Here is a 12,932-nt window from a genome sequence, read left to right as displayed (position 1 = left end):
CTACCCAAACAATTTACAGCTTAAGCAGTTTCCTTCTATCTTACAAAACCTGTCCCTGAACACTGATTGTTTTTTTGTCTTTCAAGTCCTTTCAGTTCCTAGCACTTGTAAAGCATTCCATTAGTTTATGTGAGAAATTGCACTAGTTGTAGATGTATGTGTCATACATAATTGTTTCATTTTATAAAGTTGATCATTCAAACTACACAAAGACACTTTTCTTTCTTGATTATGCTTTGCTTTTATCATGGAACTGAGATTCTGACAAGTTTTAAATCTCACCACTTACCTCTTTTTTAAACCAGATTCCCATCCTAAGCTCATGACGAAGGTTGAGTATGGAAAACTTAAACCAAGGTAAATTCTGATAGTAGTATTCATTGCTACATGACTATATTCTGGAATGAGCTATAGCAAACATTGCCAAAAAACTCTGAAACCCAACACAAGTCTCACTCCTATATTTAACTGCTCTGGGAGCATGCAGCTAAAATAAGTGGCCCTGGCAAAGTGCAAAGGCCAATCTGTCAGCAGAAGGAGCAGATTGCCAGAAGCTTTTAAACATCTCGATCAAAGCTTTTGTCTTATTTTCTGTTAAGGTGATGCAATTTTTATTTAGGTTCAAAATAACATATCAGGAACTACACTGGCATGAACAAGAACTGAACCAAGTTTTGCTGACTTTAGAGCCACCTTTTTGTTACAACAGCTGAACAGCCTGCTGCTTTCCAGGCCATTAACATGAAGGAATAGTGACATCAGGTGGACTATCACAGTAATCACAAGAACATCTCAATTCTATGACAACTTCCAAAGGAGAATAGGAAATTCCTGCTGCCACGGCAGACTCATGGAGCTGCAGTCTCTGGAGCCAGCACAGCAGCCCTTGGTAGCTCCTCAGGACAAAGATTGGAATAATTCCCATGACAACAGATTTGTTTTCTGATAGAAGAACTCTGACTTGCATTTAAATGATCAAGAATCATGGCAATACATCAAGTGCTGACAGGAGCTACTGTACACATTCACTATGGGAAGTGAACCCCTCCCAAACAGTAATCTGCCATTAAACTAAATGCTAACTCAGCAATAGAAACCCCAGAATGTTTAAATCTGGTCTTTCATTTTCCTTGTCTCCCTTCTTCCCCTCAGTAATTAACTGAGGGGAAAACGTGAAACTCCCTTAGATTAAGTAACCTTCTAAACAGGAGAAGTAGGGTGACGGGTTAAAGTCTGTAAGAAGCCTTATTTGGTTTCTCACTGTGAAAGCCTTCCTTCTGAAAGAACAACACATTGGCTGTTTTGAAGGACAAAACTTTTCTTCTATGCTGAAACAGAATCGCTTCAGCTGCCTATGCTTTTTTTTTTTTCCTCCCTGAGTACTTCAAAAGTATTCTTTCTTTTTCATCTACTACTAGCCTACCACACGTGACAAGCACACAACCATCACATAACTATTTTGGATACCGACAACCCTTTAAAATCTGTATTGCTATCCATATATTACTGTACACACTACTACTGCTTGGTACTTGCTATCACACATACTCCGTAGAAAGCTGTATGCATATGTGTATCATGTATTCACATCTCAAAAGCAAACACTCTCCTCCCCAAGTAGACTCAAGGGATGTTATCTTTCAGCTCTTGCAATTCAAAATTCATCAGAAATGCATGCAAACCATTAAGCAATTATGACTCGAATCCTGAAGCAGCTTCTCTGCTGTATAAAACAAGGTGCTTTCTCTTTAAACTGTGGCTTAATCCACAGATGGAGATTTTCAGGAGATGCAGGTTACACAGCAGCCTTTTCTCTACTGTGAATTAAGTACCTTTTGTCATATTACTTATCCAGTGTCACTGAGAAGATCTTGGCTTCACTGGCCTGTAAAGCATCTGCGCCTTTTCTGGCTCCCAACTGTTGACATATTAAAGGGACGCTGTAAATTTGAGAACCTAAAATGAGAGCTAACTTGGGTTTCAAGTACACACACAGCTTAGGCACTCATTGGAGAGCTGTTACTATGTGTTACCAGCCAGCAAACAATAGACTTGGCTTTATGACTTGTTTGTCTAGCACCCATACTTAAACATCTTTCCAGACAAGACTCTTGCTGAAAGAGGCTTGAAATCTAATACAGACCAGTAACAGACCATAGAGGAAAAAAGAAGACAGACATCTCCAATAACAAACAGATTGACAGATAAGACAGCAATACATCTGAAATTACTGAGAGCTGCTATGAAGGAAAACATTAGGGAGGAAGGAAGAGGGTTGATCAAAACAGCACAGTTTTAAACAGGTTTTTATTACAACTCCCCCTCCGTCTGCCAACAGGAAGCTTATTATCAAAGCATGTGCGAGAAAGGATTGATCATTTTTACTCTTGTCAGAAAAATCACAACCCAAAACACATCTCATCCAGTCATGGAACATGCTGGCTGTGAGTTACTAATTAAAGTTCTTCCATTTCCACAGATCTGGCCCAAGGGTCATTAGAATTGAGTTTATCTCCATTTCCCCAACATTACAGATAGAAGTAAAAGACGATAAAAAAAAGCACATCAAAACCATTCTTGTTGTAGTGATAATTCAGGCTAGCTATGCAGCTGTATTCTCATTTACATTTTTTAAAGAACTTTTTATACCGGTATGTCATGAGATAAATTGTACCTTCATTTCTTGGCAACTTTATGGACTTCTCATAACTGTTCGTCTACATAGTAAAAATTATGACAGAGCTCCTCAGAGAGAAAGCAGGAGAGCTTAGTGTGACCCAACTGCACCATAGAAGACAGCAGTTCTGAGGGAGGACTGAGCTGCTAACAATGCTCACAGAAGACTCAGAATTTTACTACATCAAAGCTAACTTTCCACATTTTCATGTTTTCCCCCTTTGCCTTCTATGGCCAACCACCAGTGTGGTCAACAGAATTGAAACCAAAAGTTTTACACACCATCAGTACGTAATGTTCTCATGTAACACTTATGTTCTATCTGGATTTGCAGCAGAGATAAATTCCATTTTAACATTTACATAAATAATGATGGAACAAAAACATTTGTATAGTTTTGTCATAGTTCATACTGGGTGTAAATCTTGCTCCAGTTATCAGAGGTGAGGTAATTCATGATACATATCTGGAGTGACATTAAGACACAAAAAGAAGTCAAATGTTGTCCAACCAGTTTATTACCTGCAAAAACTCAGGCAGACTTTGAGACAAAAGAGTCTTTATGTATAGTATCTCACAGTGTATTAATCAGATTATTCAAACTGCATTTAATCCACTGATATATGCATGGAATACAGTACAATACAATACTCATTACCATTTAAAAGAAGTCTCAAATCTTTCTGATTGTGGGCTGCACATTCAATTAATTTAAAACAAAGCATTTTTGTGTACACAACACAAATGCTTGGAATTCCCTTACTGACAAGATCCGAAAATTCTTAAACCTCCCCACAATATTGTTATATGGAGTAATCTATCATCATAAAAAAGGCTTTAACAAACCACTGTGCCAAAAAGATTAAGACAGCAAAAATCCATTTCAGATAAAGAAATGAAAACAATAAACAGTAGGTAAGGTATTGCACCTACAAGTGTAGCAAACTAGAACAAAATCTCTCTTGATGGACATTTTTCTTTATTAGCAGTCTTAGGTGCAGAATAATTAATATTCTCAGTGGATAAAAGTGAAGTTAGTCACCTGGTCTTTACCTTCTGAGAAGTTGCAAGGAGAAAACACTCAGAGATGAGAAGAACTCGTGGAACTTATATTACAGTGTTTGCACAGAAGCTTAACTGTAATCACCGATCTTCTAGATAATTATATATGAAATACTAATTCAGAAATGTGATTTAGAGGTATGGTTGTAGATAAAACATTACTTGTCGTATTTATGTGATCACAGTTCATATAATTGCTTATATGGGGTACATTCTCCTCCCCAAGCAAATACTAATTGCATATACATGCAAATACTTAATGCACTATGCTTATTCTGTCATCATATTCGCTCCTTCCCCACCGGTGGCATCCTCGGAAATATGGAGATCCTCCAGCATTTCAGCCAGGCTGATCCGAGGGGCCCCATCATCATCTGTGTCACTCTCCACTGGAATGTCTGCATCTAAAAAATCAATTAAAAAAACAATAAAGGAACAGCTAAGCAAAAGAAACAGAATAACTTGAACAACCCCAAGTGAATGAAAATAAGCAAACAAACTCTCTCGTAAAATCCAACAATTCCTAAGAAAAATGCTTGCCTTCTTGGAAGATGCCAAGTTAATTGGCAAATTTTTCACCCAGCACAGGTTTTGAGTGTCCAAGAAAATAGGCTTTTACCTTCATGTTTTAACAAGCAACGTGAACATCACTCAGTGCAAGTGGCATACCTCATGCTGTTATGTTACAGCATTTCTCCAAGAACGAGCAGCTCAAACATGCAAATTCAGAGCTTCAGCAAGAATATTTTTACTCAAATAGTTATGAGCAAATTACATGCAATTCAATTGTAAAAGAGGCCTTACTTCTGTAAATGTTGACATTTTTCCTTATGGCTTCGTCTTCTTCTAGATCTTCAAGGAAGTCCTGGTATTGTCTGCAAACAAGGTTTAATGTACTCACTTTCCTTTTGCATTTAAGCAAATTTATAAAAGAAATCAAAGGAAAAAAGCCCCAAGAAAGGGCTGCAGTCCTTCAGTTGTGCCTTCTGATAACATTCTTACATTGCTAACTAATTCTTTCTGCCTTTTTTCTATTTTATTTTGATTACTATTAGCACCTACTCGTTTCCAAAATATGTTTAAATTGCCTGTCCTCATTTAACTCTAACTGCCTCATTTTTTCTACTCAATTAGACGTTGTTTATTATCTGCTGCTGCTGTTTCAGCTTTGCCATGGAACAAACTATGACAAACATGTTTTCACAAAAGCAACCCCTAGCTAAAAAAATCAGCAACCATAAGGTACAGACACAATAGCTCTGATATTCATCATCATTTGTCTCATGGTTGTTTTTTTCTTGAAAAAAAAAAACAACAAAAAACAACCCAACAGTAGATCTGGTTGATTGCAGGGTTATCTTTAAGATTCAGGATTTAGTTCATTCCTTGATTCCCCACCAGCCACCTCAGTATCCACCTTCCCTGAAAACTTAGCAGTCAAGATTGAGTATTCTAAAAGCATAAGTAAGGTGTGTACATATGTTTAAAGCACTTCCTGCACTACAGAAGGGGTGAAGATGCAGAGACACTATTGTTTAGAACCTATCCTATTTTATCAGCCATCATCACCCTCCTACAGAACAAGCAGCATTTGCTTGTGCCCCCGTAACAGTCAGTAAGCCATTACACTAGGGGTTTTATCCTTAGCAGAAAGTGGTAAATGGTATTTTTAGACTTAGCATGCTATCCTAGGGAGAAAGGACTTCAAAGCTCCATGGCTGATACCGAACCTTTCATCGTCTGTATCTGTGCCTTCTCTGTCTCTTTCCAGCTCTTTCAGTTTCCAGTTTCTGCGATGCTGGCGCTTGGCACGGTCATAGCTCTTCTTTATCAATACCTACAGTGGAAACCCACAAATACTTACACATACACACACCATAATATGCAACTGATGACACGCTTTAAAAAAACAAAGCAACACCCAAGTCTACATTTGGGCAACTGTAAAATCAGAACAAACAGCAGACTCAGTCTTACAAACAAACTGAAGACAGTAACATATGACACCTGTACTTTTGGCACTCTGGCACTAAAAGGTTCTAAACAGAATTCATACAGCATTTTTCAATTCAAACCAAAGTGTTTGGAAACTTTTATTTCCTGAAGAAGCACACCCTGGAGATGTGAGAGTTTTCACCACACAGTGCAGAGTAAATTGAACAGTAACAATGAGTAAGGTAGGTTAAGGTAAATGTATTATTTAAACACCACTCAAAAATATACGTAGCAAGAAAATAATTCTCACTGATTGGATTCTATTCAAATTTCAACGTTAACATTTCCTTCCTTGAGCACCAGGCAACTAGTGTGTATTTGATGTAAAGCCACTTTATTTTCCTGAGTAATGCAGAGAAATTTGTACAGAGAAAGAAAATTATCTTACCACGTCAGGGATATTGTGTGGGCTCATCTTATTCACAAACTCGTCATTCAAGTTACAGTTGGCCAAGTCAAATCTAAAATGAAAACAAGTAGTTCATATTTTCATTTAAGTACAGAAAAATAAACTCAAGGTTTTATATGCAAATAATGTTTGTATTAAAGATCATAGCCTCAGTTACAGCTCCTCAGAAAAAATGAATGTTTCCAAACTAATTACAGAGAAAAGAAGAAAACCACATCAATATGCACTTGTCATAACTGAGCAACTCTTGCAGCAAGCTGCTGTCCCCACATTCTGTTCAGTAGCATGCTGCAGTCACCAGCCTCATGAACCCACACAATATCCCTGAGGTTCTGCTGCGCTCAAAATACTCATGTTTAAGCCCACTTGCTTGAGATTCATTGACCAAACCTCATCTTAAAAATATTTCACATTTGTCAGTGCTGTATACAATACTCACATTTAAGCAAAAAGGTCATATGCCTTTAACTTACTTTGATCTTGCCCAGTATTTTCAAAATATCTCTCATCTGTGTCTGAACTGTTACTCTCATGTGCACTTTAGAAGTCAAGTGACAGCTAGTTTTATGGCGCGAGTTCTGCTAGAAGTTTTACTGTATTATAACTATTTCTTCATGGCCAAGATGAAAGATTCTATCACTTCTGCAGATTTCATATAGAAAATTCACAACTTTCTTGATAATACACAGGCATGTACAGAATCCAAGTCAGCAGTATGAACTGAAATAACCATTCCAGCTCTCAAGCAAATTAATGATAGAATCCAGTCATCGGGTACCAGTATTTTCTTCTGTGTTTGCTCCTGAGAGATTCAAAACTTCCTTTCCACAGCCACATATAGAAACCTTTCAAGCTTCCTGTGCAAACCCATCACCAAAATTACTGCTGCAAGGCTCAAACACAAACTCCTATGGAATAGCTCATTCAAATCAAAACCAAGAAACATAACAGACCCCAAGACAAGGTCGCCGGGATTTAGAATGTGTCCCAAGTGAGTGCAGCAGAAATACTGATGATCTGTATTCAGCTCCGAGGTTTTCTTTACCCAGGCTTCAGCCAGCGTGTGCTTGAGGAATGAAAAACAAACATGCTTGTAACAAATGCAACTTAACCTTCTGTGCTGTTAAAACATTTGTACTGCTCCATTAGTGTGTTAAACTACAGCTCTAATCAAGCTTTCTATAACAGAAATCCAACATACTGCTTGCTACTGTTATTTTCTCATATTTCTTTACAAAACCAAGGAAATACTCAGGGCAGTCACTTATTTACTTTGTAACCTTCTATTACTTTTATCCTTTGAATGAGAAAAAAGTTGACTCTCTCTTGTTCACTAATTCTGATTAAAAAAAATGTTTCTATGCTTCAGAAAAAAAGAACAGTAGTTGAAGAGTTGCAAAGCTAGTATAAAATAATAATTTCTGTAATGGCACTAGCAAGTAGGGTTTAAACTCTTCAAAAAAAAATAAGGTCTTAAAAGTAGAACTCATATCTTCATAATCTCCCAAACAAAACAACATCCACAGGAACTCTTACTTTATTTGATCTTGCCCCTGCACCTGCAGGTTTCTTCTTTTCTTGAACTCGATTGATATCCATAACAATAAATTCCTCAAGCTGCTTTGGGTTGAACAAGCTATTGAAAGGATGGCGCCAGTAGGTATTTCCATCAATTTCAGCAACTGGAAAAACCAAGACCCAGCAAAGACAATCACAAGGGAGAAAGTTTCTTTCAGATCAATTAAAATGAAGCATTACCCAAAATGAAGGCAATTACAATGCATTCTGTTCAAGAATGAGAACAAACTATTTGGGACACAATATATATGGTAAACTCTGGCTACAACAGCAGTTGATGATCTGTGACAGACAAGTCACATATCACGTGTCTGAAGCATGGACTTCTACTCATGCAAATCATTCCCTGGGATGTAGCCTTATTAGAGGTATTTTGCATCACATACACATTAAAAAATACAGAGAGGCCTTCTCATTTGAGAGGCATATCCCTGACAAATCTGAGTCCTTGGCAGAGCACTACAGCATTCACAAACCTAGTACTAACCTTGCATATTTTCCTAGGACAATAAAGAAATTAAGTTTAAAGAAGATTTAGGTCTTTGTTTGCTATTAGATTTCTATGTCAGTGAGTGCACAAATCCATTTACAACAGTAAGCTGCACAAATACAAGATTTTATGTAAATAAATCATGCCAGCAGATTTTCAACACGTGATGCCATATTGCAGAAGAAAATCACAACTTACTCTGCAAAGTGCTAGGATCAATGAGGTGGACAGTACTTGTTACTCTAATGCACACGCAGATCTGGCTCATGTTACCAAGACTCTGTGCCAGTTTTGGTGACAGACATACAACGTTGTCCTGCATGCAAAGAGAAACATTCACATTTCTTTAATTATTAATCGAGCCTTTAAAGAAATCAGAAACATGGATTTTTCAGGTCCACACCCAACATCCTCCAATAACTTGACAATACCTGCTAGCTAAGTTTCAAGCTCACTGGGGAGTAAACCCTCCTGTCCCCCTAATGTCTCTGTCAGCAAAATAAATATAAACAATGTCTAATGTCAGCAAATAAAAATAAACAATGTCTCTGTCAGCAAAACCAAACTCCACCCACTTCATACAATACCCCAGAGATGAAACAGAAAGAAACTACCTTGCATACTGGAACAATTTCCACTGAGAAAGTGCTTTTGTAGTTGTAGACATTACTATGAACATCATGTGAGGTCAGGCGCTGGGATGACTTCGACCTGAAGAACATAAAAATAGAGCGTTTAAGCAGCAAGAAAAACACTACTTGAGAGAGAAGATAACCAGCACTAAGTGCAGCATATAGCTACAAACAGCAAATTCATTAAGGAGTTACAAAAATGCATGAAGGGTAGTTTCACAATACCCAAATAGAAAACATGAGGCTTCTGCAGAAGGGGTTTTGTCTATTTAACTAGAACACAGGCTCATTAAACTTTCGCTCACATAATTTGTTTAAAATGAAGGATAACAGATAATTCCCAAAAGCTTTTGGGAAGGGCAATAGATGTAAATGATGTACCTTGATGGAACTGTACACTGAAGAAAGTCTACCATCTTCTGAGCGTGCTGCTTCGAAGAATAATAAAAATCCAGGCCATCTGAAAGAAAAAAATAAGAAAGCCTGATGAACATACCTATGCAATGCATCTGAGAAGAACATTCTTCTAGTTACCCATACATAGCTATTAATACAAGCAACATAATCCAGGTTTGTCTGCTCTACCTCCAGATTAACAAGGCATCTCGCTTACCGTGGATTTCCTTGATGCGAAGTGTATTTTGATGAAGCCTGTGTTTTAAAATCAGCTGCTCCAAATAGTAGAAAGTCTTTTTGTGCAGAGTCTATAACAAAGCCAGAATAAATTCATCACAGTCATTTAAGAATCACCTAGAGCAAATGCAGTATTGCTGGAGAATAAACGTTTATATGAAGAGATCATCTAGAAAACAAAAGTCCAAAGTCTATCCCAATGAAAAAGACTTTAGAGGTGTGCTCTATTTATACCAAATTATTTAAGGCTTCTGTTTCTTTTTTGCATAACCTGTTGCTACAGATTTCTTTTTTCTTTAAAGATTTAAATATTTATAAACAATCTGTTCCACTGTTTCCAGCAGTGCCTTAAAATACAGAAGGAAGGGTATTTAAAAATTCACGTAAGATCCACCTGCAAGCCATCACTTAAAAAAGGGCATATTAATGATACTGGACAACAGAAAAAAGATTTCTAAACTACAACCAGAAGGAAAAATCACTGAACTTATTACTGTGGCAGTAGCCAAATGTAAGTACATCTTTTCCCGAGAAAATCAGAAAATCATCCAAAGATTTCTCTGCATTATTGTACTGCCATCAACAACTGAAATCTCAGTTTGCCTCTACCTTTTGCCTGACTTGAACTACAGCTTTCCAGAAATCCTTAGCTTCAATCCTATGACAGTCTTCACACATCTGCGACTGAATCAGATATTCCACCACAAACACTTGCTGAAGAACTGCTCCATTTATCACCTGCAAAACAGAAGTTTAGACAGTTTTACAGGGACAGCTGACAACATTCTTCAAATTTTATCATTTGGGTTCTGATCATCACAATTTAAGTTTAAGTAAATCAACATTTTCTCATAAGAAGCCATTAAACACATGCTGTATTTTATTGGAGAGAACCACTTACCTAAACAGCAAAAGAAACCCCCAAAAACCAGTAACAAGGATACTGTTTGCCACCAAAGCTTTAAACAAAAACCACCCGCAGATTGCTATACTTCTGTTACCTCCTTCTGAACAGTCAGTTTCAGCTTCAATCTCTTAGAATGTGGTTCAGTCCAAATAAAGCCTGCATCAATCAGCCGGACCTGCCAGTGGGAATAAACAAGGGCTGAGCCTTAGGAATGAGCAGCTCTAGCTAACAGAAAACACAAGCTTATGGTACAGCTCATTGTTTCTCCAATGAATTGTATGAGAGCAGATTGTTATTATTTGTGCTCGCTATAAAGCACTTAATAACCTCTCTGCCAACACAAATGGCTACTCAGGGAGAATGGAACCCAGCATGAGTTATCCAGATTTTATTTTATGTAGTGCTAACAGACACGTTGTGAAATGCTAATAAATTAATTACCCACCTTGCTAAGTGAAGCTTTAATTTTTTTAAGACACAAAGCAAGAAGCTCTCTCGATTCTAAGGCACACTGAATCCAAGTTCCTGGAGGCTGAAGATACCTATAATAAAAAAAAAAAAACATATTGCAGCATATGATGTGGCTTCAACAAACTACATCACTCGAAAGATAAGCTGCTGTTTCCCAAACTTTCAATGTGAACACCAGGCGTGCAGCTCCAACTTCTGCTTCCCTGATAGAATAAGATTTAAGCATTCCAATTCTTTTGCCACCCTCACCAATTTGCTGTTCTTTTTCTTTCAGGGACCACAGTGTCATTCATTTCAATCTTCTTTTCTACTTCCATAAAAGAAGAAACAGATGAATGTGCTGGGTAAAAAGAACAACCAACATACCTACAGCGTGCTGTTACTGGCTCAGTAGCTGTCTGCATACTATTTCACTTGAATAACATACCAAAGATTCCCCCAAGGATGATTTCCACATCCACGCTGACCCCTCAGCTGCAAAGCCATCTCCAAATAACTGACAGATTGGAGCGTGTGTGGCAGTACCAAAGCTGGTGTGATGCTGGCACCTGCAGACTGCTTGCAGTATGACAGGGTGATTAATTCTTCAACTCATACAGTAAAAAATCACAGAATCGCAGGGGTTGGAAGGGACCTCAAGTGACCATTGAGTCCAACCCCTCCCCTGCTAAAGCAGGTTGCACAGACAGCCATCCAGATGATCTTGAACACCTCCATAGAAGGAGGCTGCACCACCTCTCTGGGCAATCTGTTCCAGTGCTCCATCGCCTTTACTGACAAGAAGTTCTTTCACCTGTTTAAATGGAATTATGTTCAAGTTTTAGGCCACTACTCCCTGTCCTATCGCTATGCAGCACTGAGAACAGCCTGTCCTTACCTGCTTTGCCTCCCACCTCCTGTCAGATATTATAAACATGAATCAGATCCCTCAGCCTTCTTTTCCCCGGCCTGAACAGCCCCAGGTTACTCAGCCTTTCCTCACACAGGAGATGCTCCAGGCCCTGTACCACCTTTGTGATCCTCTGCTGCACCCCTTCTGGGAGACCCCCATCCGTTATGAACTGGGGAGCCCAGAACTGGGGACAGTACAATAAACGTGGCCCCACCAGGGCAGAACAGGGAGAGGATCACCTCCCTTGAGCTGCTGGCTGTGCTCTATAGCATTCATTGCCAAAAAGCAACTTATGGGGCTGGAACACTGGATGTAACACTCCGAATTGAGCGCGGGGCAGAATATTGGATGTAACACTCTGAACTGAGTGGGAGATGCGAGGGCTGCTTTATGTTATCATATTCAGGAAAGCAACTGACAGCCGCAGGGCTTCCCATCAGCTGACGGCCCTGACCGCATGTGTATCCAGCGTACGTTATTAGAATTAGAGGCCGTTTTAGGCTGGGAAGGACCCTTAAAGGCCCTCATTGCCGCTGCCCACAATGCACAGGGACACCCAGCAGCGCTCAGCGCCCGGCCCGGCCCGTGGCTGTGTGCGGGGCCGGGGCAGCACAGCTCTCGGCGCCCGCACCTCCCGCACGGCCCCACCTCTCGCACTGCTTGCAGAAGCTGACGCTGAGCTGCTTGGGGATGCCCTCGGTGATGTCCACGCGAGCCCGCAGGCAGCCCACGCACATGTTGGCCGGGTTGGGCGGGATGGGCACGCCGCAGTGACAGCAGAGGCTGAGGGACAGAGAGCAGAAGAGAGTCAACGACGGCGCCCGCAGCCCCCGCGGGGGTTACCCCGAACCCGGCCGCTCCACTCACATGCTGCCCTGCGTGGGCGCCGCGGGAGCCGCCAGGTACTCCATGGCCAGGGGGAACGCGGCGGCTGGCAGCGGGAACACGCGGCCTGAGAGCGGCACGGAGCGGGGAGGGGGGCAGAGCCGGGTTCCGGCCGGGAGAGGAAGGGGAGGAGAGCGGCAGCCCGCGGGAGGGATGGCGGCAGTGCCGCCGCGAGAGGGCGCTGTGGAGGCCCCGAGGCGGGGAGCGGCCTTCGGCCTGTGTGGGAATGAGCGCGCCTCGCAGAAACGGCCGGCGGTGCCGTGGCGGGAGGGCGTTGCGGTCTGAGGGGTCTACCCCGGAAA

At 40.3% G+C, this 12,932-nt stretch overlaps 1 protein-coding gene across 2 annotated transcripts; it reads right to left on the bottom strand.

Annotated features, from left to right (window-relative positions):
- Positions 1-3,176: 3,176 nt before the first annotated feature.
- Positions 3,177-12,727, bottom strand: NMD3 (NMD3 ribosome export adaptor). 2 transcript variants are annotated; one of them, XM_422813.8, is made up of 15 exons: positions 12,613-12,727; positions 12,394-12,528; positions 10,828-10,924; positions 10,477-10,557; positions 10,085-10,213; positions 9,456-9,546; positions 9,224-9,302; positions 8,825-8,921; positions 8,409-8,526; positions 7,679-7,824; positions 7,096-7,208; positions 6,122-6,194; positions 5,469-5,575; positions 4,543-4,613; positions 3,177-4,142 (listed from the first exon to the last, which is right to left on the bottom strand). In XM_422813.8, exons 1-15 carry the CDS (start codon positions 12,654-12,656, stop codon positions 4,009-4,011), a joined length of 1,515 nt encoding a protein of 504 aa, XP_422813.2. In that variant the 5' UTR covers positions 12,657-12,727; the 3' UTR covers positions 3,177-4,008. The 2 variants fall into 2 exon arrangements, with proteins under 2 accessions (XP_422813.2, XP_046754685.1); XM_046898729.1 differs by lacking the exons at positions 12,394-12,528; positions 12,613-12,727 and adding an exon at positions 11,220-12,298.
- Between the last annotated feature and the right edge of the window lie 205 nt (positions 12,728-12,932).

This window comes from Gallus gallus, chromosome 9 (assembly GCF_016699485.2).
Source record: "Gallus gallus isolate bGalGal1 chromosome 9, bGalGal1.mat.broiler.GRCg7b, whole genome shotgun sequence".
Classification (NCBI taxonomy): domain Eukaryota; kingdom Metazoa; phylum Chordata; class Aves; order Galliformes; family Phasianidae; genus Gallus; species Gallus gallus.
This window is presented reverse-complemented; position numbering and strand designations above follow the sequence as displayed.

What these genes read in the sequence shown, in the direction of transcription:
- NMD3 (XM_422813.8), bottom strand. Translation starts at nt 12,656, where the DNA reads ATGGAGTACCTGGCGGCTCCCGCGGCGCCCACGCAGGGCAGCAT. An exon ending in AAATTGTTCCAGTATGCAAG is followed by an intron (nt 8,527 to 8,824) that starts GTAGTTTCTTTC and finishes CTTTGCATGCAG; the next exon opens with GACAACGTTGTATGTCTGTC. An exon ending in TGATCCTAGCACTTTGCAGA is followed by an intron (nt 7,825 to 8,408) that starts GTAAGTTGTGAT and finishes TGGTTTTTCCAG; the next exon opens with TTGCTGAAATTGATGGAAAT.